This window comes from Pinus tabuliformis, chromosome Q, assembly GCF_031772625.1.
Source record: "Pinus tabuliformis cultivar Carrire ecotype Pingquan chromosome Q, CPIR1, whole genome shotgun sequence".
Lineage (NCBI taxonomy): Eukaryota > Viridiplantae > Streptophyta > Pinopsida > Pinales > Pinaceae > Pinus > Pinus tabuliformis.
This window is the reverse complement of record NC_142296.1, coordinates 1338594892-1338616540: the sequence shown is the minus strand read 5'-3', so window position 1 is coordinate 1338616540 and position 21649 is coordinate 1338594892. Positions and strand designations below refer to the sequence as shown.

Genomic DNA, 21649 nt, shown 5'->3' with positions numbered 1-21649 from the left:
GATCTTCCCGCTTGTCGTTCTTTTGGTCATTTTAGAAGACTGCTCCTAGGGCTACCAAAACTGCCCTAACTCTGACAAATCAACTGTTCTTGTCACTTTGCTTTGGGCTTTCAGATTTTCCCATCTTGTCAGTAATCTGGTTGCTCCAGAATGTTGTTCCTAGAGCACATCAACAACCCACTGATCTGCACTTTTTCTGCTCCAAAAGTCAATTCATGAGGTACTGCACAAAGCCCATCTATTGCAGACTTCATTGAACTACGACATCAAACCATTCCTTACGCAGTCCACTGATCTATGGCTTAATGACCAACCTATTCAACTCTGATTTGTCAAGTATTGTACTTCAGGGCGCACATAAGATAGCCCTCACAACACATCAAATCATAGTCCTTAAGGCTTATATAACTAGCCCACTAACTGTCCCTCTGCCACTCCAAATTGACAGTCCTTAGGGCACAATGAATGCAATTGCCAATTTCTTCAATGGTCAGGTCTTCAATAAGACTAGAAAGTCCTCTTGGATATGTAACACGCTTCCTTGTCATCATTTTGCTGCCAAACCCTAGGTAGGCCTTGCAATCCCACTAATATGAAAGAGACAAAGAGCATATAGACAAGAAACTAACCAAGACCATCAATCAAGGAGGAAAGACCACAAACCCTACTTAACTTTACCAAAAAACAGCAAAAAAGTGAATTTAATTCATAAAATACGCTGCCCAGCCGTGCTTTTAATGACTCGGCCGAGTCAATACTAACCCGGCCGGGTTGACCGAGTCAGCTATGACTCGGCCGAGTCATTGGATGACTCGGCCGAGTCATAGCTGACTCGGTCAGCCGAGCCGGGTTGCTGGCCGGGTCAGTGTTTTGGGGTTTGACTCGGTCCGAAACGGCCGTTTCGGTTTCAACTCGGCCGAGTTGTAAAACAGTGGCTGAGACCATTTGATGAGTCATAACTATTATGAAACATGAACTTCGAGAAAATATATTTATGGTGAGGAGATGAAGCATTATACCAGGATCACTTATATATGATGCTGAGATTGCCCATATATAATAGTGCCAGAGTTATACTTGCCGAGATGAAGCCTTATAGAGACCATAATTCTATAACACAGATATCCAATACCGAGAATGGTCCTGAGAGTAGTCCATACATGTTTGGATCACGCTGAGATTTGCCAGGAGTTTCAAAATCAAGCCATCATCTTAGAGTGAGATGTGCCTCAAGGCCTCTTTAAATCAAACCTTTTTCTTCCAGGGAATGCGATTTCTGTTGCGGATGCGAGATCTCATCCAATGTGAGACCCATATCTGAGAGCAAGAGTATGGTCATAAGGATGAGAGATTCTTGAAGCGAGAGACTTGTAGCCAATAGCAAGTAGTATATATCTGGAACAGATTGACGAAGGTCTCAGGAAATGCAAATTCACAGAGAGAGGTTCAAGTCATCGTGCCACAAAGCAAGATCGCATCTTTGTGATGATCTTTTACGGAAAATCCTATTTGATCTGCGAACCACACCATTACCACAGATCATAAAAGAGCCATATAATGACATTATATGTATTGTCCTGAAGCGAGAGGGTAATGTTGAGCAAGAGTACTAAAATGGCACAGTCTCGAATCATAAAGTATGAGCTCCAGGAGGAATGCCACAAAATTGCTCCAAAATAGATGCAAATGACCTTAGAGGAATACGAGTCAAAACAAAACCACAGAGTTTGATCTTTTCGTAGTGATCCCTATTTTTCTTTGCAAGGGCCAAGAGAAAGAAGGCCACATAGAATGTCAATAAACCCCTTTTTAGGTTGCCCTTTTACTCTTTCTTTGATCGCGGTACCTCCAATGGCACAGGGAACTAAACCAATACGAGCTTTTTCGGGATCTTTATAATGCTTCAGTATAGTGTTTGCAAATATCATTCCAGGACCTACTCCACACACTTTGTGTTTATCTATATCGGCATGCAAAGGAACATGAGCTTGCTCCCAATGAAGATGTGAGTTGAGCCTGAGAATTGAAGGGTGTGCTTTGCATTCTGGAGGAAGGAAATGATCCCAATGAGAACCATGAACTCCTCCCCTGCCCGACATGTTGCTCTGTCCTGAGAGAACGAAGATATCCATTTTCACTGCCTTAACAGTAGTAACTGTTCTTAGGCATTATATATAGAGCCAGATACGATCAACATTACATCCTGTCACATATCACGCACAGAGATTCAGAATTTTTTTTTTTTTTGACAGCGAGCTAACAGTCAAGGGCATTTGGGTCAACAATGGGCTGAGCCGGAACCCCATCCATTGGGCTAACATTATCCACTCTGTCAGCATACCTGTCGCTGCAAATTCTGGGTAGGAAGTCCGTAAACCGTAAGAATTGCCTGAGTTGATTAATGCCCTCAAATTTGTCCGAATCCGGCAAATTATAGATCTGAGTGATCCGCTGTTAGGTTTGTATTTCTGATCATCCAGATGGATTCAAAGATATTTAAAATCCCAAAAATGGTATTTATGAATAGATGAGATTACATCTTTGTCATAGCGAAACTGCAATTTCGAAGTTGAAATCAGTGCAAATCCTAGCATATTGTAAGATGTGTCAACTAACTGGGCTGGTGTTTCAGTTTTGAACTGCTATCGATAATGGTTGATGTCTCTATTTTTGATCTGTGACATAAATCCACTCTATTTCTATCCATGAATTTGGATCATAATACACTATAGAGCTCTTAAAATGTTCCTAAATTGCAAAAAAAAAAAAAAAAAAAAAAAATTTAACTTGAGTAATTTGATTTTAGAGAAATACCCACATAGCAAACAAAACTAGTTATGCATGCATGGGCCCATAGGCCTCAAGGGTTCAACTTGTGCTCTGATACCAAGTGTGAGGAACACAATTCAGACAATATTTTTTTATTTTTTTTAGCAAATACAACCAGAAATAAACGCATTGAAATTTCAACTTATTTAGCACACACATTCCTGACACTCATTCAGGAAAACATATCATGACATACATTTACATATGTTTAACTAAGATCAATAGTAATGAAATACATGTGTACCGTTCACCAGAAGGCGAGACTCCGCTTGCTCTGCTGTTACTGGTACTCCCTTGTAGCTGGTCACCTCCGCGAGTGAATGATGACGCACTTGATCCGAATGCGAATACCCACCGGTTAACCTCCCAGCCTACTCCTTGGGTACTCTTCTTCCCCGCGGACCCCCGAGCTGCAATGGGGTTGTACAATGGAGACAAGCACTAGCTAGTAGAGGAGAGCACACCTTGGCTCAAGAGTCCCCTCTCTAAATCCTCTCCCTCACCAAACTCACTATAGCTTCGTAATCACTTCTCTCACAACATCTCATCCATCCAACAATAGGGTTCCCCAAAAGTCCCTTCTTCCATGGCTTGCCCCTTCTTTTATAGGAGTCCTCATAGGTGACACTTGTCATGTCATGCATAATTAATTATTTTTTTTATAATTCAATAGCTTGATTATTCACCCACCCATGTGTCATTCTCACATCAAGGGTCTCCCAAATTATTTACTTAAATTTTTAGTTAAAACTAATATTTTCCTCACCTCAACAAGATTCCTATTTCTTCTCCTAGTTGTCTCTTTATTCCCCCCTTTTATTCCTTAATTTGTGTTCATTACTTGAAGTCAATTAATGAGTCAAGATTTTATCCCCAATCTACTCCTTAATTTAACTCAGGTTATCTCCTAGATGGATATTCTTATGTTTGTTGATGACACATGGAGCTTCTCTACATTTCTCTAAATTTAATTTATTATTCTCATTTTAATTCACCTTCCCATTTTCTTAATTAGGTTTAAATTAGTTTAGGATTAATATTTATCCTTACTATTATGTTTGTCTTTCCCCTTTTTCCTAATTAAACCACATAATCTTCCTAGTATTTTCCAAAATGGGAAGGGTAGAGTTTTTAAGGTACTTTGTTTTAATTCTTCCTATGATCCTCCTTATTCCAAGTTTTATTTTTTATTTAATTACATTGGTTTATAATCATCATTTACCCTTGATGTAAATTTACCTAGTTTTCATTCCTTGCTTATATTTATTTATTATTATTTATTTTTAATGATTCCAAGGATGCCAAGTCTGGTTGTGCCCTTCAAGAACTTCCCTAGAAGTTCCAAGGGTGCCACACCTAATCGCTTATTTGTGATGTCAAGGGTGCCAGTTTGGTTGTGCCCTTCAAGAACTTCCCTAGAAGTTCCAAGGGTGCCACACCTAATAGTTTATTTGTGATGTCAGGGGTGCCAGTTTGGTTGTGCCCTTCAAGAACTTCCCTAGAAGTTCCAAGGGTGCCACACCTAATAGTTTATTTGTGATGCCAAGGGTGCCAAGTTGGTCGTGCCCTTCAAGAAATTCCCCTGAAGTTCCAAGGGTGCCACACCACTTGCCCTTCAAGCATCCAGTGATTACGAGGGGAAAGTATAGTGCAACGTCATAGACCACTGTCATCTCTTATGTTGCCTACTATAGTGAAACTAATGGTGTCGGGGATCAAGGAATCCGCCTTGATGCGCGCCCCCTGGTAAAGTCCTCATGAGCGAATCAACTTTGGAACCTGCCCTCATGGCATCGTGATCTTCAAGGCGAAGGTGTTTCAACCCTTCCAGCCCAAGTCACGGCGGGAGTGCTAGTGGGTGAGATCAGGGACTTTGTCCCACCCCTCCCATGTAGTTCCATCCACTTGTACAACCCCATCACCCATATGTGAGTCATTCGGTCAAGCAACTAATCTGTGCCTGCAACCATTAATATATCATTAGAATATAGTTAAACATATATGGCAGATTCCAAGATCAACTTAGACTTTCAAAGATAAAGTAATATAAATTTTCATCAAACCAGGTGTCATCGACATGTCATGCGAGTGCCTCTGATGGTTTCCTGCCATACTCAATAATCATCAGTAACACGGTTTCTCAATGTTAGTCAATTATCATAATAGCATCATTAACAATTCCTGGTCATTCACATCATTGTCCATTGTAAGTCTGAACTAAAGGAAGTAGGTAACATAGGGGACACATCCCACATGGCTATTATCAATAATCATCCATGGAAACATACATATTCATTAAGCTATCACCTCGTAACATCGTAGAAATATACCTATCCATAAATTTATCCTCATTATGCTTTTAGTAGAGCGCATACATATTCTTACTACCCTCATCATAATTTCAAATAGAGACCAACTTAACTATTAATATTGCAATCATCAGAATATTGATAGATAAGATACATAACCATTCATGCTACCATAATATCAGTGGAAAGCATTCATAAACATCACAACCATGAATATCTCAATCGCTAATAATAGTGTCATGGGTCCAGATCCTCAATCTGAGGTCCTCGAAGAATAGAGTGTCTAAGATAATGTCGTATCCGAGTCAGGAAACTAGAGTGGGCACTACACAAAAGACTTCAACATATGAAATTCAGACTCAAAGAATGGAACAAGAAGGTTTTTGGTAACATTTTTGTGGATAAAAAGGCAGTGGAAATCAAACTACATGATCTCAATCAAGCATTGATCATTGAGGGTTTTCATAAAGTCAACAAGCTGATCAACACCATCAAGAATGGGAGAAATTATGCAAACAAGAGGAAATCTTTTGGAGACAAAAGTCTCGAATTCAATGGCTCAAAGAAGGTGAACATAATACAAAAATTTTCATAGATCCACCATGGCCAATAGAGCTCACAACAGAATCTCTTCGATATTGAACGACAATGGGGAGCTCCAGACCTCTCATAAGAATATCGAAGATGTGCTGGTACAGCATTTCAGAAATATCACTAAGGAAAATAATCTAGACAGAGAGCAATGCATCAAAGAAATTACAAAAAATATCCCTAAGCTGGTGTCAAGAGAGGACAATTTTAACCTGAATAAACCAGTAACCGAAGAGGAAGTCAGTGAGGTTATTAAAGACATGCAGAATGGCAAAGCTCCAGGTCCAGATGGTTTCAATGTAGACTTTTTTAAGGCCTGCTGGAACATTGTCAAGCAGGACATTCTGAATGTTGTGGAGGATTCCAGAAGAAGCAGGACTATTCTGAAAGCCCTCAACACCTCCTTCATCTCTCTGATCCCCAAACATGATTCAACCCTGACTGCTGATAAGTATAGACCCATTGCTTTATGCAATGTGGTATACAACATTATATCCAAGGTTTTGGCCAGCAGACTGAAACCTCTTCTTCCTTATTTAATCTCAGGGGAACAATCTGGTTATGTGGAAGGCAGGCAAATCCTTAATAATATTATTCTAGCTCACGAGGTAGTTCACACGCTTACCAGCGAAAGACAGGCCGATATGATCATGCAATTAGATATTGCCAAAGCCTATGACAAGGTGAACTGGATCTATATCAAGAAGGTCCTTTCTGCTTTTGGGTTCGATCACAACTGGGTCAGATGGGTTATGGCTCTAGTAACCTCTTCCAGCTTTTCTATTTTGGTGAATGGCTCACCCTCTGATATCTTCACTCCTTCTAGAGGCCTCAAGCAGGGTGACCCACTCTCTCCCTTTCTCTTTATCCTCATGATGGAAGGATTGGGCAGAGCCATTAATCAGGCTAAAGCCTTGGGAAAAATTAAGGGCCTTCAATTAACGGAGAATGGTTAGACAATGACTCACCAACAATTTGTGGATGACACAATGCTACATGGAATTCCTACAGTCAAAGAAGCTTCAGTGTACAAACAAATCCCGAGTAACTTTGCCTTGGCGACAGGTATGGAAGTCAATCTCTCCAAGTCAAAGAATTTTTTCTTAAATACTAACATTGCAATTCAGAGAAATATCTCCAGAATTCTGGGCTTTCAAAGGGATTCCCTCCCTTCAAAGTATTTGGGAATTCCCCTTACAGCCAGGCCCCTGCACAAAAGTATTTGGGAGCCGGTGCTCAACAAGATGCAAGATAAAGTTAAGAAATGGACTAATTGATCATTGAACTTGGCTGGTAGGTTGATACTGACAAAAGCCGTTCTTCAGTCAATCCCGGTTTTCTTGTTATCAGCCCTCCCAGCTCCCAAAGGTGTCTTACAGCAATTCAGGAATATCCAGAGAGACTTCCTTTGGGGCAAGGAAGAAACAAGGAAGAAATGGGCCCTTGTTTCTTGGGATAAAATTTGTAAACCCAAGAGTCACGGGGGTCTAGGCTTAGATGATCAGGAAATTCTAAGTAAAGTACTAGGAGCCAAACTCTGGTGGAGATGGGTTAAAGAACCAGAAGCTCAATGGGCTAAAACCTGGAAAGAAAAATATGCAAGTTCGTGGCAAACAAATGATCTTATTAGAATGTCTGGAAACATAAAGGGCTCTTACATCTGGAATAAAGCTTGGGAAAATAGAAGCCTAGTACAAGACAACAGTTTCTGGGAAATCAGAGCAGGAGATCTTGCTCTCTTTTGGGAGGAAAAATGGCAACAAGAACCAATGTTGTTAAAAGAGGACTATATGACCCTCAAGCAGGAAACAGATTCCCAGGGATTAACCAAAGTTAAAGATTTCTAGAATCTTCCTCACAACTCCAGAAAGTGGAGAAATTGGAGAAGCATAGACTGTAGAGATGACAGCCCCCTAAAAATAAAAGTCGAGGAAATTATGAACGTGTTAAGACAAAGGAAAAACTTAGTAACAGAGGGGCAGGATCAGTTAAGATGGGGCTGCAATAAAGAAGGCTCCTTTAATCTTAAGGAAGCTAAGAGAATTATCCTAAACCTAGATTCCAGTGCTTCAACTAATTCATGGCATCAACTTTGGAGCCACCAAGGGTGGATGAAGATCAAGCTATTCATGTGGTTAGTTCACCACAAAAAAATCTTAACTTGGGACAATATTAGGAAAAGAGGGGTTATTGGGCCTTCTAGATGTCAGCTATGTGAAGCTCAAGAGGAAACAATGGAGCATATTCTTAACAGTTGCACCTATACCACCTGATTGTGGGATTCTTTTGCCACCATTTTTCAACAGAAAGACACAGATAAAGGAAGCATCAGTAATACCCTGAACAAGTGGAGAAGGAACTTTTTGGAGAATGAGATTCTCAATTTGGCCTGGGCCTTTATGCCAAGCTTCATTATCTAGAATGTTTGGAAAGAACGGAATAAAAGAATTTTCAAGGATGAAAAAACTATTCCTCTTCGCCTGTTGGATCTGATCTTGAAGCAGATAAAGGAGAGTTAATACCACTGTTCGAAATTATCCCAAAAGCCCTCCCACAGAATATGAGATGAGAACTCTCAGACAACTGAGAATGCAAGATATCATTACCAATGGACTCAGCAAAAAAGAAGGAAATTTGGGAAAGGAAAAGGATTTCTGGCAGCCTCCACCGAAAGGATACCTGAAATGCAATATTGATGGTGCTTCAAAAGGCAACCCTGGAATAGCCAGATATGGAGGGGTGTTAAGAGATGAAGAAGGAATTATAATCTTCATTTTCCACTGCCACTTAGGTAAAGCCACAAATAATATGGCTGAATTAATGGCTTTAGAACAATTCCTAGAACTGCTGAATCTAAACCATAGCTCAAATGTCAATATAGAAGCAGACTCAGAGATCTCCATAAAAGTTGTTAAAAGAATCAATTGCGGAGTAGCGCTGGAGAAGGTCTCAAAACACTGGAGACTAATACAAGTGTATCAAAGAATTCAAAAACATCTCCTGAGTCTACGAACTATTAGTTTTAGACATGTTAGACGAGAAGCCAACAAACTAGCGGACACTCTAGCAAACCAAGGGGTGATTAATTCAAAGAGCAGATTTGAAATGAAGTGGTAGGAGACGCCTTAGGGCAGAGTAAAAGCTATATGCGAAGAACAAGCGGCCGAAGATAGAGAAATTTTTAAATATTGGGTCAGAGAGAAAGGCACGGAATGAAGAGGTTTGAATAGGTTCAATCTCAATTCTCAGGTTGGTACCTGGAAGAAAGGCATGCTCAAAGCAGCCATATAACACCCTGGTGGAAAGTGACCAGCTCCCTTTCCTTTCAGATTTCACTACAGGGTTCTATCCACAGTCATCGGCGGTCTCTGTTGCATGTACTAAGGCGAGCTTTAGTGGAAAAGGGCGGTTCTAATTTTCCCACGAAGGCGGTTCCCCTACATTCCTCTCACGGATCAGAAGAGCAGGCTCAAGCAGTTTACGGGTGATCGCTCGGCTTTGGTACGGTAAGTGGTATAGTTTTTTTGGGAGCAATTCCATTAGGCTCCCGCCACATGGCTAGGGAGGGGTATGAAACCACCCTCCATCGCGCATTAAGTTTCGCTCATCTTAGCCGTGCGATATTTTGCCATGCTGTCCGATTTCGAAGTTTGATTTAACGGTCAGATTTGTAAGTGCTATTTTGTGGGGCCACCGGTCTTTTCAGGCCTGTCGCGATAGAGATGTGGGGGGTTGGTGGAGCCTTTGATTAGGTTTATGACTTTTATTGTTCAATCTAAGGTTTGATGTGAGAGATTAATATTGTAATTTGTAAAGGGGGGGGGCTTTACTATGGCAGCACGCCCTTGGATTGCCTTAGTCCATGCGGAGATCATGGTTTTTGTATATTCTGTAAATGTATTTTTTGTTTAATGAATAGAAGGAAAGACTCTTGCTTAAGCAAAAAAACACTGAAAGTGTAATAGACTCCTTAATGTGCATGGTCTAAGTTCTAGCTGTTGATGTCATATGAATCTATGATATGAAAAGACAAGCGAGTACATGAGATGCTATGTTACCGGAGCTGTCAAGCCTAATGGTGGGATCCACGGATCCCTGGATCAGAGACGGATTCGAACCCGGATCCGCAGAGATACGCCCAGCTTCTCTCTGAGGCTAAAAAAATCGTCAACTTCAACGCATAAATCTGTAGTGAACTAGCAAACGCCAGTACAAAATTCCAAAATGGGAAATTCAAATGTTCAGTCGCAAGTGATTGAAAGAATCAACGTCCGGGGTCACTGAATTAATTAATCGACGTCGGCCAAAATAATCTAGGGAGTTGGCCTGGATAGTTTATTATTTTTATTTTAGTTGACCACATTATAAGCTTTAATACAAGACAGTGAATGAAAGAATCAGCCTCTACGAAAACAATGAATCTTCAATCAGCGTATTATAATCTATAGCCATTTTTATTCAGATATTTTGAAGTTTAAAAAGTAAGCTTTTATTTAGGTATTTTAAAGTTTAGAAAGTGAGTTTTATTTATATATTTAGATATTTTAAATTTAAAAAGTAAGTTTCAGCGTCCGCGAAAATAATGAATCAGCCTATTATAATCTATAGCCATTTTTATTCAGATATTTTGAAGTTTAAAAAAGTAAGCTTTTATTTAGATATTTTAAAGTTTAGAAAGTGAGTTTTATTTATATATTTAGATATTTTAAATTTAAAAAGTAAGTTTTTAATTAGATATTTTAAAGTTTAAAAAGTAAACTTTTATTTATGTATTTATTTTAAAGTTTAAAAAGTAAGTTTTATTTTAATTAATTTTAAAGTTTTTTTTTCAAGTTTAAAAGGTAAGTTTTCTAAAATAACTTTAATAATTTGTATTACAACAAATAATTAATGTTTAAATACATTATTCAGATATATTGAAGTTATATATTTAAAAACTCATATATGTTTTTTTATTTTATATAAATTTAATTAATATTTATAAATGATATATTAAGTCATGAATTATTTATATAATAATTATTTATTGTATGTAAAAATTATATATTATAAAATTAGCATATGTTTTTATTTTATATTTATATAAATTTAGTTTTTATTTTTATTTTTATATAAATTTTAATTTTAAAAATTATAAAATATTTTATATTTGTGTGTACTTGCCGTATCCTTGCCGTTTCTGGATCCTGGTTTTTCAAAAAACTGGTGGATCCATATCCGAATCCTGGTAACTTAAATGAGATGTACTCAGAACTTATGTACAATGAGCGATGATGAAGTTGTTTCTATGCCACTAATCAGAAGGGTCCGAGAACTTAAAGAAGTTACGCCGCAGGCTTAGATGAAACTGAATAAGGCTTCAGTTTGAGCATCAGAATCTGAGTTTGAAAATGTAATGTCTGAAAGAGGCCGAAGTACTTTCCAAGTTCTGTCATAATCTAGACTTTGATGAAGGATTTATTCCCTACAACTAAGAGGACTGAAACCCATCTGTGCAAGTATATTATAGAGGACTGATGTGCACTAGTTTGGGCAGGAATAAAGGATAAAAACAGACCAACCTGGGGTGCCTTGGATAGGCCACTGTTAAGTTAATTCAAGTTGCAGGAGAGCTCAGGAAAAAGGTTGAATGTATAGCTGAGTCCAATTAAATCACACTTTGATGAAGTAAGTTCATTGAATGCCATACTACCCTCATGAAGCCAAGCTCTTCATCAAGTTCAAAGACCAAATTTTTTTGAGGGCTGAGTCATTTTGGAGTTTGAGAAAGGAAGAAGACATCTTACTTTTATGAAGCAGTCTTTACTTAAGATCTTGTTGATAATCTCAGGGGTGCTTTTGAGGAACATTGAATATTTATAAATATGGCTTGACCTACAGTGCTAGATTTTGATGGATATTTAAGCCCTAAATTGTTGTCAGCATGATATGAAATATCAAACATTGAATTACTGGTGGAGATCCTTGCAAGAAAATTGAAAAGAACATAAAACTTGGGGTTTAGTTGGCACAAGATAAAGAATTCTATAATTGACACTGTGACCTGTCGAGACTTAACTAACCCACAGTGAAAGCATGAAGATTCAAGAATATTGAGGTGTGAAAATTTCATCTATTGCAGCAACTGGAAATTATTTTCCTAACTGTAAATTAAATTATGCAGTTTATTTGCTATGGAAAACAATGAATAAAATCACAACTGCAATTTTCACCATAAAAATACCAAGGAAAATAAAATGAAATTCTAGCGCACACATAAGAATTTTGACACAGTTATTCTTGGACAATTGTCCTTGGAAAAACCCAATTTGGAAAAATCGGTGCAACAGTGAGGGTTTTATTATTATTCTTCAGCAGCAATTCTGAGTACAATAATTTAAATGCTCTAATGACAATCTAATTTGAATAAAATGATGGTAAAATTATTGTGATAATTTTCTCTCACCCCACAGCTAATTTCTGCCACCGAAATTGCCTCCCTAGCCACACATTGAACCTTTTGTGTCACCCTCTACGCAGTGCTTGCACAGAGCCTCTGAAGAGTTTAGCCTTCCTCTCACTGCCTCTCCCCGGGACTGGAATATTTCCTCCTGGAATGTTGCTAACCTCCTCTACCACTTGCTACTCACCCTCTAGCTCTATCTTCTCTGTTGAAGCTCTGCCACTAAGAAAATGGATCTGCTTGGGCAACTGAGTATCTGCACTGGTGTATTCTCCATCACCACATCGATCCCTTCTTATATCTTCCTGTTAGGACTCCATGGCAGTGTGTAAAAAGTCTGGAAAAAATCTCGATTTAATCCTAAAAACGTGATTTTTTGAACTAAACGATTTAATCCCCCGACTTTTTGGCGACTTTTTCGCAAAGGAAAAAATCCCGATTTTTTCCTTATACTCCCGATTTAATCGGGAGTCGACCCAAAAAGTCTGCCTCCCTTCCCAGGTTGCGGATAACGAAGCCGCAAAGGTGAAAAAACTGTAAATTGAAGCTTCCATCCATGCATTTTCAAGTTATTGCATTGTATTGTTTGTCATACTTCTTGCGAGCATAGCAATCTCATTTGTAATCTGTTAGTTTTGAGGTTAAGATATGTTTTTGTTTTCCAAGGAAAAACAAATCTTTATACTTCATATTTCTAGTTAGAAAGCAAAGTATACATTGGCTAAGCCTCCAAGCTTTCAGTGATCCAGACTCTAACAGCCACTGCCCCTTCAAAAGATTACAAAAGTACCAAAAGGACAGGCATACAACAGTCTTCCGTAGAAAGAACCCCACACCATCAAAAACATTGTTACAGTTGTTGAATGCTTCCAGAAGAAACAACAAAGAGGAGGTCATGAAGATCAAATAGCAACAACCTGTCCAAAAAAAACAAAACCAATGCCTCAAAAAAGAACCCATTTTTCAGACAGGAACAAAGTACCTGTGAAATCTTGTGACAACAAAGATCCTTCCTGCAATGAGAGCACGTTTTGAAAGGGAATCTTCTTTAGTGTTGAACTCCCTGTAAATGTGGGCAAAGGTTATGTATCAGAAGTGGATTTTACCTCCAAGAGTTTTTGAATAATAGATGCCAAGGCTAGGTTAGTAATCTGACATCTACTGTTTTCTCAAAAAATAAGCAGCTTGGAGTCACCAAGCGTTAATTTTCACATCTACTGTGATACTCACTGTTAATTTTCATTGGACCTACCACCTGACACCTTATTACCCAAGCAGATTACAATCTACTGAATAAATGCATGACTTATTTCTTAATACAATTAGCGGAAACAAAAATTAAAAGGGGAAGAGGATCTCAGTGATTGATTACTTGATGACTTTTAGATGACTCATGATATACATTTATTATATTTTTTATTGATATTTTGACTCTTGAGAGTTGAGACTCAGACAGGACCCAAAATCCAGGAGTTGATTCACTATTTTGATATGTGATGTAGCATTAGACTTCATATACATATTATATATTAGCTTTCTTTACATGTTTATGTGGAAATGCATTTATTTGATGTTGTGGATACTCTAGATGTTAAAAAAAAATAAATAAAAAATGAATAATTTTGTGTTCTTTAAAATTTTGCCGACTTTTTCAAAAAACTCCCGACTTTGACGAGTTTTTCAACTTTTGGACCCTTGCCAAATTAATCCCGACTTCGACTTTTTCCACATTGCTCCATGGGTCCTCATGAGAAGCCTACCTAGGTCCTCCAATTTGATTAGAGATGAGATCACCTACATGAAGCTTTCAAGGGATGGGGCATGGTCTGACCAAACAAAATAGATATAGACTCAAACTAACAAGACACGGTTTTAGGAGACCTAAGGAAGGGCCTCACATGGTTTTTTACATGGCTTTGATTTGTGACCTTGAACTTACAATGGTGGTGAATGATGCACTGGAAAAATACTATGTACCCCCACTGGAAGAGGGATAACAAAACCTAACCCATATTAAAAATAATATAGAAAATTACAAATTTTCAAAACCTCCAAAATCAACTCTATATGCAATACATTTCTTGTCACTGTTACAAAGAACACGGCACATAAGTTGGGACTTTAATGCAGAGGATAAAATTAATTGGCATGACGAAAGAGAGTTTTGTAACAGTGAAATCCAATTGTGCATTATTGAGGTAGAAAAAGAAGATATCATTGACAGATTTGAAAGTAAACTAGGTCATATTCATCATTTAGATATATATAGTGTTCAAGAGAACGCAAATTCTGCCAATTACAAGTCTCGCTTCGATTATCATTGTGCATATTACATGAAATGAGAAAGAAAGATCAAGAACCTTATTAGCGAAGCTAGCTGCCTAGGTGTGCATGCTGAGAACAGTGCTTCAGGAAGAACCTCAGAATCCAGCAGAATGTTTGGCAGCGATATATAACGAAGCTTGGTCCGAAGTTGAATAATCCACTCAGTTAGGAGACTTGCACGATATGCAACAACACAAGGCAATCGAGCAAGTTGCAGTTGCAGAATTGCTGTTCCAGAAGTTCCTAAAGCAACCATGCTTGCCTGTATACCCTTTGATGGTCATTAAAACAAAAATTTGCAGTTGCAAAAATAATCTGAAGATTCTGTGGATTGAAGACATTCAGCCTTAATAAGCAGAAATTCAATTTGATGATTTGCAAAAAGACTTGCATTCTCTTATATGCTACATTAAAAAGGCAGATGTAGTTATTGATCTTGCATTATTTAAGCTTGATAAACAGGGTAGGCATACATACAGTTCGATTAATTTTTATAAAAACAGCTAGAGCATGTGCAAGATATTTTGGAAAAGGAACATCTAAATTTTACTCCCACAACTCCTACTGTATTTTTATACAAGGTATACAGCAAAAATATCTAATAGAATAGTAGGCACACTGTCAGAGAATGTACCTAATGCTCTCAATAGGAACCACTATACAAATTAAGCCCATAAAATTGGCACAATTAACAATGGCAATGCAAGGATTTTGTCACAGAAATGCTTTGAATATATAAAGATATGAATATGGAGATGACTTGCTTGTTCATGAAACCCTACATCACAAGCAAACAAGCATACAAACCATATACTGAAGAATCAATGAACTTTATTCATCTTAACTCTATGAAGGCTTAAGTTGGAAGGGGCTTGAGTGTATCTCAGCATGAACTAGTAGGACAAGAAGGTTAGTCAAACAACAGAGTTCCAAACATTGCAAAGCATTATATAATGTTGCCTATAACATTCCTGATTGGAATGTGTTGGCAGCAGATGTTCATTGTACCAATGGATTTGCGCTGGTTCATGAAGATGGCTTGAAAACAAGATGTCAAAAAATGCTCTTATCATAGCATGCCCTGTGTTTATACTTAGGTTCCCGTCTACTAAAATGAAATCCACAATTCCTCTTCACATGTTAGGGAATCTCAGTGAATATTGAAAGATCACAAAGATATCCATATCTCCTCCACTAGGTGCTAAAACAAAAAAGCAAAGCACTTGCATGACAGGTGTCTAGTTATTTGAGGAAATAACCAGAAATTATTTAGGACTTTCATTTACGTTGAGTAGTTTAAAGGTAACGTATACAGAAGAGTTTTGGAAAGTTATCATGAAAACATATTTGGAATCAAAGTGTCATTTTGCTGATCTAGTCGGAAAGGGACACAACAGGACCTCCTAAAGAATCATCTCCCTCGTATGGTAATTTGTAAAAAAATGTCTTCACTACCCTTTTGTTGAAAAACTATCAGTTTCCATTAGAGGAACAAATTCTGCACAAGCTTCGACAGACCCATTTTCTGTGTATGGAACCTTTGAAGGTATATAACAGCATACTCCAAGGACCAAAAGATGGTTTTTTTTAGGGATATCTAAAAGATTGTATCAAACAGGAAGAGAGATCAACGGGAAGAAATTTGTCACATTTAACATCAAGGTTATAAAATAAATATAAGTAGAGGATGTGTAAAAGATGAACTGATTAATGACAAGCAGATCCCTTTCCAATTTCAATTGCATCATTCATGCATGTCTATTAAGGTTCACCCTAAAACATACAATGAACCAGCCTTAATGGAGAATTATATACCTAGCCATTATTTGTAGTCTCCATTCCAAATGCACTCAAATATGATTGCAGAGATTCAAGACTTGCTCTTGTTTGATATTAAATGTGCATACTCATAAATTATGTTAAAACCTGACGTACAGTTTGTCCAAAACAGTGATCCTCTAAATGTAGCTGAACTACAATAAAGACAGCATAATGAACCGAGATTTTTAAACAGCAAACAGCTGGAGATAACAAATAGGCATCTTGCCATGAGATATGAAAGAGAACCAGTGTGAAGTTTCAGCCAGAATATTGATGATGATGTGAATATCACAGATAATTGTTGATGTAGAGATGACATAAATTTACAATAGTCAAATGTACCATTTGCAGGGATAATTCTGAGGAACAAAATCAATTAAAAGATATCTTATAAAAACATTTGCTAAACAAAACATCAGCCAACCCATTTTGGATGAACTCCTTTTGTCATTTACCAGAATTGTAAGAGTCAGATATTTCATGTTTTAAAATTTCACTCAATAATAATGGCCAACTTGAAATTGCACCATTAATGCAAGCAATGAATCAAAGCTTTGTTATATCTTCTATATCATCTCATAATGTATCTAGAAACATTCTAAAGCAATGGTTTTTCACGCATGTTTGATCTATGTTTAAAATAAAGAGTATGAGAGCAAAAATGCATTCTCTAAAAGAAAAAAATATGTCTGTGACTTTGCTGAAGTCGACTCAATAAAGAAGAAATAGTGGCGATCTCTTTTCTTGTAAAATACTTGTTAAATTATAACACACTCTTCGTGGTGGATATTATTACCAAGGGATGCACCGAGCTGACATTAGGCAATAGAGACAAAGAAGGCTGTAGAGGAGCGAATTTCTAACAGGGATTAATCATTAGACAGCAACAATTAAAGATTTATTTTTATGGGAGATTTGAAATAAAATGAGAAACTTCAGGAAGAAATCTTGATAAGCTATGAAAAACATGGAAAACATATAACTAGCACATCTATGGACAGAATCAGGAGCTGGTTGACTGTAGCACATGGAAGCTGGCATTCGTTTATAACTTTATTGCTCATAGGCCTCGTCACTACAATCTCAAAGACATATATCAAGGGGCTGGAATATATTATTGCAGAACACAATTCCTTATTCCTATCCTATAAGATTGCATTTTAACTTTGTATTTAGAATTTTAGTCTCAAAGTCAAATCAGAGGCCAGTTCAAATCCAAAAAATTATAGGACCATCATGATTAGACACACACCTTTTCCAAGCTCTACGCTATAGTCCTTCATTTGTAGCTGTCAAAGGAGCTTGAGAGGAGGCACCTTAGGGACATGATGGGCAAATTTTAACTCAGAGTACCAGACCACTGATCTTTTTCTTTTTTTTCAAGTTTACAATGGAATGCACATCCTAAGGAAACCCACTAGGTACTTCCCCTCATTCCTAAAATAATACCTGGGTTAAATCCCTCGTTTGTAGTTGATTGGCAACCTAACCCAATGGGGAAATCTAGTGAGGTTCATAATATCCATAGAGGCATCCAGCTTGAAGACTTGACCCCATTACCTGCTTGTAGTTCACAACACTAAACCACTCAAGCTAACTCACTAGGCTACCAAACCACTAATCATATCTTCACATTCAGGGCCATTAATGAGGAGGCCAGTCATCACTCTTTGAAAATCTTCTTCTATTTCATGGGCTTTTGGAAGGCATTTGACTCAGTCCCAAGAGAGGCCTTGTTCTAAAGGCTGCATGATATTGGCATTCTGGAGATCTCTTGGTGGCCATCATGAGACTCTACAGATCAGTTCTTGGTCATCTTTGCCAACGTCATAAATATTGTTTCAAGGAATATATTGTCGATGCTTCAGAAATAAACTTAACAGAAATTTTGGAAGATACTATGAAATATCAAAAAGAAAAACCTTAACTTGAAAAATTTGGAAATATTGAGAGCTTGAAAGATATGAAAAAGCTCCAAAATATTGAGAGAAATTGAAGGTATTTTCTACATTAATCTACGCATAGTCCATGACCTTTTAAAGTTTGTTTATTTGGGGTAGCATCGGATGTGCTCGCCTTGAAAATTGGTGGAGAGACTAAAGCACATGAGATCTCCAACACCAAGAAATGGTTTGGGCAGAATCTAACCAGTTTGGGAGATATTAAAATAATTAATATTCTTAATGGAGGTCCTAAGTCTAAACTTAAGAAAAATAAAATATTAATGGGTATTAGCATAAAATTGGGTTAGAATGGTCCAAAAGTCTAAGCCAAATCTAATCTTAGCCGTTGATTAGAGAATTAATCTCGACTGTTGAAGGAACAAAGAGAAAAGCATAAGAGGAGGCTTGAGGGTCAATTGGAGAACACACCCGGAGGGATCAAGAACTCGATTTTCTGGGGCAGGGTTTGCTGAGGAAATTGAGTGAAGTGATCTGAGTTGCAGCTGAGGGGCAGTGAATACATAGCAGAGAGGCAGAGTTAGTACCGAGAAGATCAACACAAAAGCCGAGAGAGGTTGACGCAAAGCCAGCTAGAGGCCACGCAGAGACAACCAGAGGCCACGCAGAGGCAGCTAGGAGTTCCGCAGTGCCAGAGAGAGCTAGCATGGGTGACGCAGAGCCTCCAAAGGTTGACGCAGGGCTAGTTGGGGTGACGTTGGGCCAGAGAGGCTGACGTAGACCCTAGACGCTGACGCTAGGAAATTTCATGGGGCAGATTGGAGCTGAGAGCTATGGGATTGTACATCTGGTGATTTAGCCGGAATATCTGTCTCCGAATGAGAGGTACTACTGCCGAGGGCATTATCTATTGGGTGAGCCATTTCTGGCACCCAGGTTGTATTCTGAAAACTGCATAATAATAAAACCCTCTGAATAGCTGCACTGGTTTTCCCGCATTGGGTATTTCCGGGGACATTAGTCCAAAAATATCGGTGTCACTTGTGTGCTTATTTACTTTCAGTTATTGATCTGTATGTGTTGATATTGTGCTCATATTTATTTTCAGTATTTACATGGTAAATAACTTGTTAAGTAATTGAACAAGTAAGAAGAAATAAATCAAATAGCACAGGAAGAATTTATAACGGGTTAAACTTAGAAATTCCAACATGGTATCAGAGCGTGGCTGCAGATCACAGGATAAACTGAAGGCATCAGCCGAGCAGAGCAGCAGCAACAAAAACAGTTGTCCCGAGTGACAGAAGTTGTTCCTAGCAGAAAGTAGCAAGGAAGGGGTGACGCAGAAAGCCTGCGTCATTAGTTCGAGCCAGGAAGAGGATAAGAGTTGAGGCAGAGAGGAGCAGACCTAACCTAAGCAGTGCCCGGTCATCTTTCTCAGTCAAGAAGGATCGACGCTATGGCCAGGAGGTGCAGTTGTGTCGGTGCCACGATTGCGCAGAGCCTAGAGGCTCTAACCTTCAGACTGTTGGGGCATAGGAGATTGTGGGTAAGTTGCGGAGAGAAGTTGGTGGGGTACTGTGGTCAGAACAGTACCTAACAGGGCAAGACCAAGGAGGAGGGAGTTGTTGCCGAGGATTTCTAGCCAAGAAATCCGAATCAGTGGTGCAGTTGCACAAACGATCGGAGTGGGGCATCTCGACATTGGCAGAGGGATTTCCAGAAGGGAAATCGAGGCTCAGAGGGAGTCAAACCGAGAACTTCCAGACGAGAAGTTGAGAGACTCAGCAGGAGTCGATCAGAGGACTTCCAGGAGGGAAGTAGAGAGACTCGAAAGAGTCGAAAGAGGAGCAGCAAAATGGCAGGGAATGGGCTAAGAGATAAGGATAGACCGGACGGAGCTTCAAACTTCGTAGTCTGCAAGGCCAGGATCTTGTCCATTCTAGACAAGTATCGCATCAAACACTTCGCCTTGAAAACGATAGCGATCCCAGTTGACCCGACTGAAAATGAGAAGTACAAGGAGGCAATGTCCAGGGCTAAGTGCATCATTCTTGACGGAGTCAAGGATCATGTGGTACCACATATTGCCGAGAAGGGTATGGCAAATCAGATGTGGGATGCCCTGAAGAAGTTGCATTAGCATACTTCTATGTAGAGGAAGATGCTTCTAGAAAATCAGCTACGATCATACCAGATGCAAAGGGGAGAGCAGATAAATATCTTCCTCAAGCGATTGACAGAGATCTGGGACCAGCTGACTTCCATAGGGGCCACGCCAGATGAGGAGATGTTGGTGAGGACCGCATTGAACGCAGTCTCAGAGGATTGGGAGGTATTTGTCCAGAGCTTACTGGGTAGGGAAAGCCTTCTGGATTGGGAGGAACTATGGGCGGCTCTTCGTCAAGAAGAGATCAAACAGTTGACCAAGGCGGGAAGCAGCGACAAGGGGGTCAGAATCAAAAAGGAGGAAGAGGAGGATGTTGCCCTAGCATCTGCGGGAAAGCAGGAGAAATGGAAGAAGGACCTCTCCAAGGTCAAATGCTTCCACTGTGGGGAATTGGGTCACTATGTGAACCAGTGTCCGAGGAAGAAGAGCAAGGGAGAGGCTTCTGAGACCAAGGCAGCACCAACGAGGGTGGAGAAAGAAGTGGAGACAGCTGACAACTGTGCCATGAGTGCTCATGGGCCACTTGAGAGGAAGTGGGGAGACATCGAGCTGTAGTCAGACGGACTACATGAGATGAGGGGCAAGGTCCTCGAGGTACCCAAACCTCTTGGATTATACCTTCCTACAGGAGCGCCCCGAAGAGGAGTAGCAGGATTGGCAGATCTCGGTAGAGACAGATGTGAATGGAGCGACAAAGGGTGCTACAGTGCAAGAGTCCCGGGACAGCGTGAGGCAGCAGTGCGAGATGCATGGAGTTGTTGCAGCAGCGCAAAGGTCAGCAAAGGGAGCACTTGTCAGCAACAGAGGGAGCTTCAACATCGAGAGTGTTTCTAGCTTGACAGAGATGTCAAAATTGGGAGGATTAGTTACTTACTTCTCATTAACTGAGTTGCAATGCAGTAGTTAGCAGTGGTAGTGGCAGGGCCATGGGTAGCAGTACATAATGCAGCAGTGCAGAGGATGTTGGGCAGGGAGGCCTAGCATCAGCACAGGGACCGATGATGGATGATCAGGGTGATACTCAGTGAGGAGTATTACTAGAGCATAGTCCTCGCTAAGAGGGAGTGTTGATTAGGGGTAGCACCAGATGTGCTCTAGCCTTGAAAATTGGTGGAGAGGCTAAAGCACATGAGATCTCCAAGACCCATAAATGGTTTGGGCAGAATCTAACCAGTTTGGGAGATATTAAAATAATTAATATTTTTAATGGAGGTCCTAAGTCTAAACTTAGGAAAAATAAAATATTAATGGGTATTAATAT

The 21649-nt window shown here is 39.1% G+C and overlaps 1 protein-coding gene and 1 long non-coding RNA gene across 5 annotated transcripts in view; both read right to left on the bottom strand.

The window, feature by feature from the left end:
• The window catches only part of LPXB (lipid-A-disaccharide synthase B), a 169376-nt gene that overhangs the window by 25495 nt on the left and 122232 nt on the right, over positions 1-21649 (bottom strand). The window contains exons 7-8 of one of the 4 annotated variants that reach the window (XM_089386270.1): positions 14532-14767; positions 13154-13234 (exon numbers count right to left, since the gene is read on the bottom strand). In XM_089386270.1, coding sequence (XP_089242396.1) covers positions 13154-13234; positions 14532-14767 — 317 coding nt within the window. The remainder of the gene's footprint in view (positions 1-13153; positions 13235-14531; positions 14768-21649) is intronic. The other 3 variants (XM_089386271.1, XM_089386273.1, XM_089386274.1) reach the window with 3 other exon arrangements.
• LOC149224803 (uncharacterized) lies at positions 2007-2526 on the bottom strand. Its single transcript, XR_016249098.1, has 2 exons — positions 2342-2526; positions 2007-2203 (listed from the first exon to the last, which is right to left on the bottom strand). It is a non-coding gene; the product is annotated as an uncharacterized LOC149224803 (long non-coding RNA).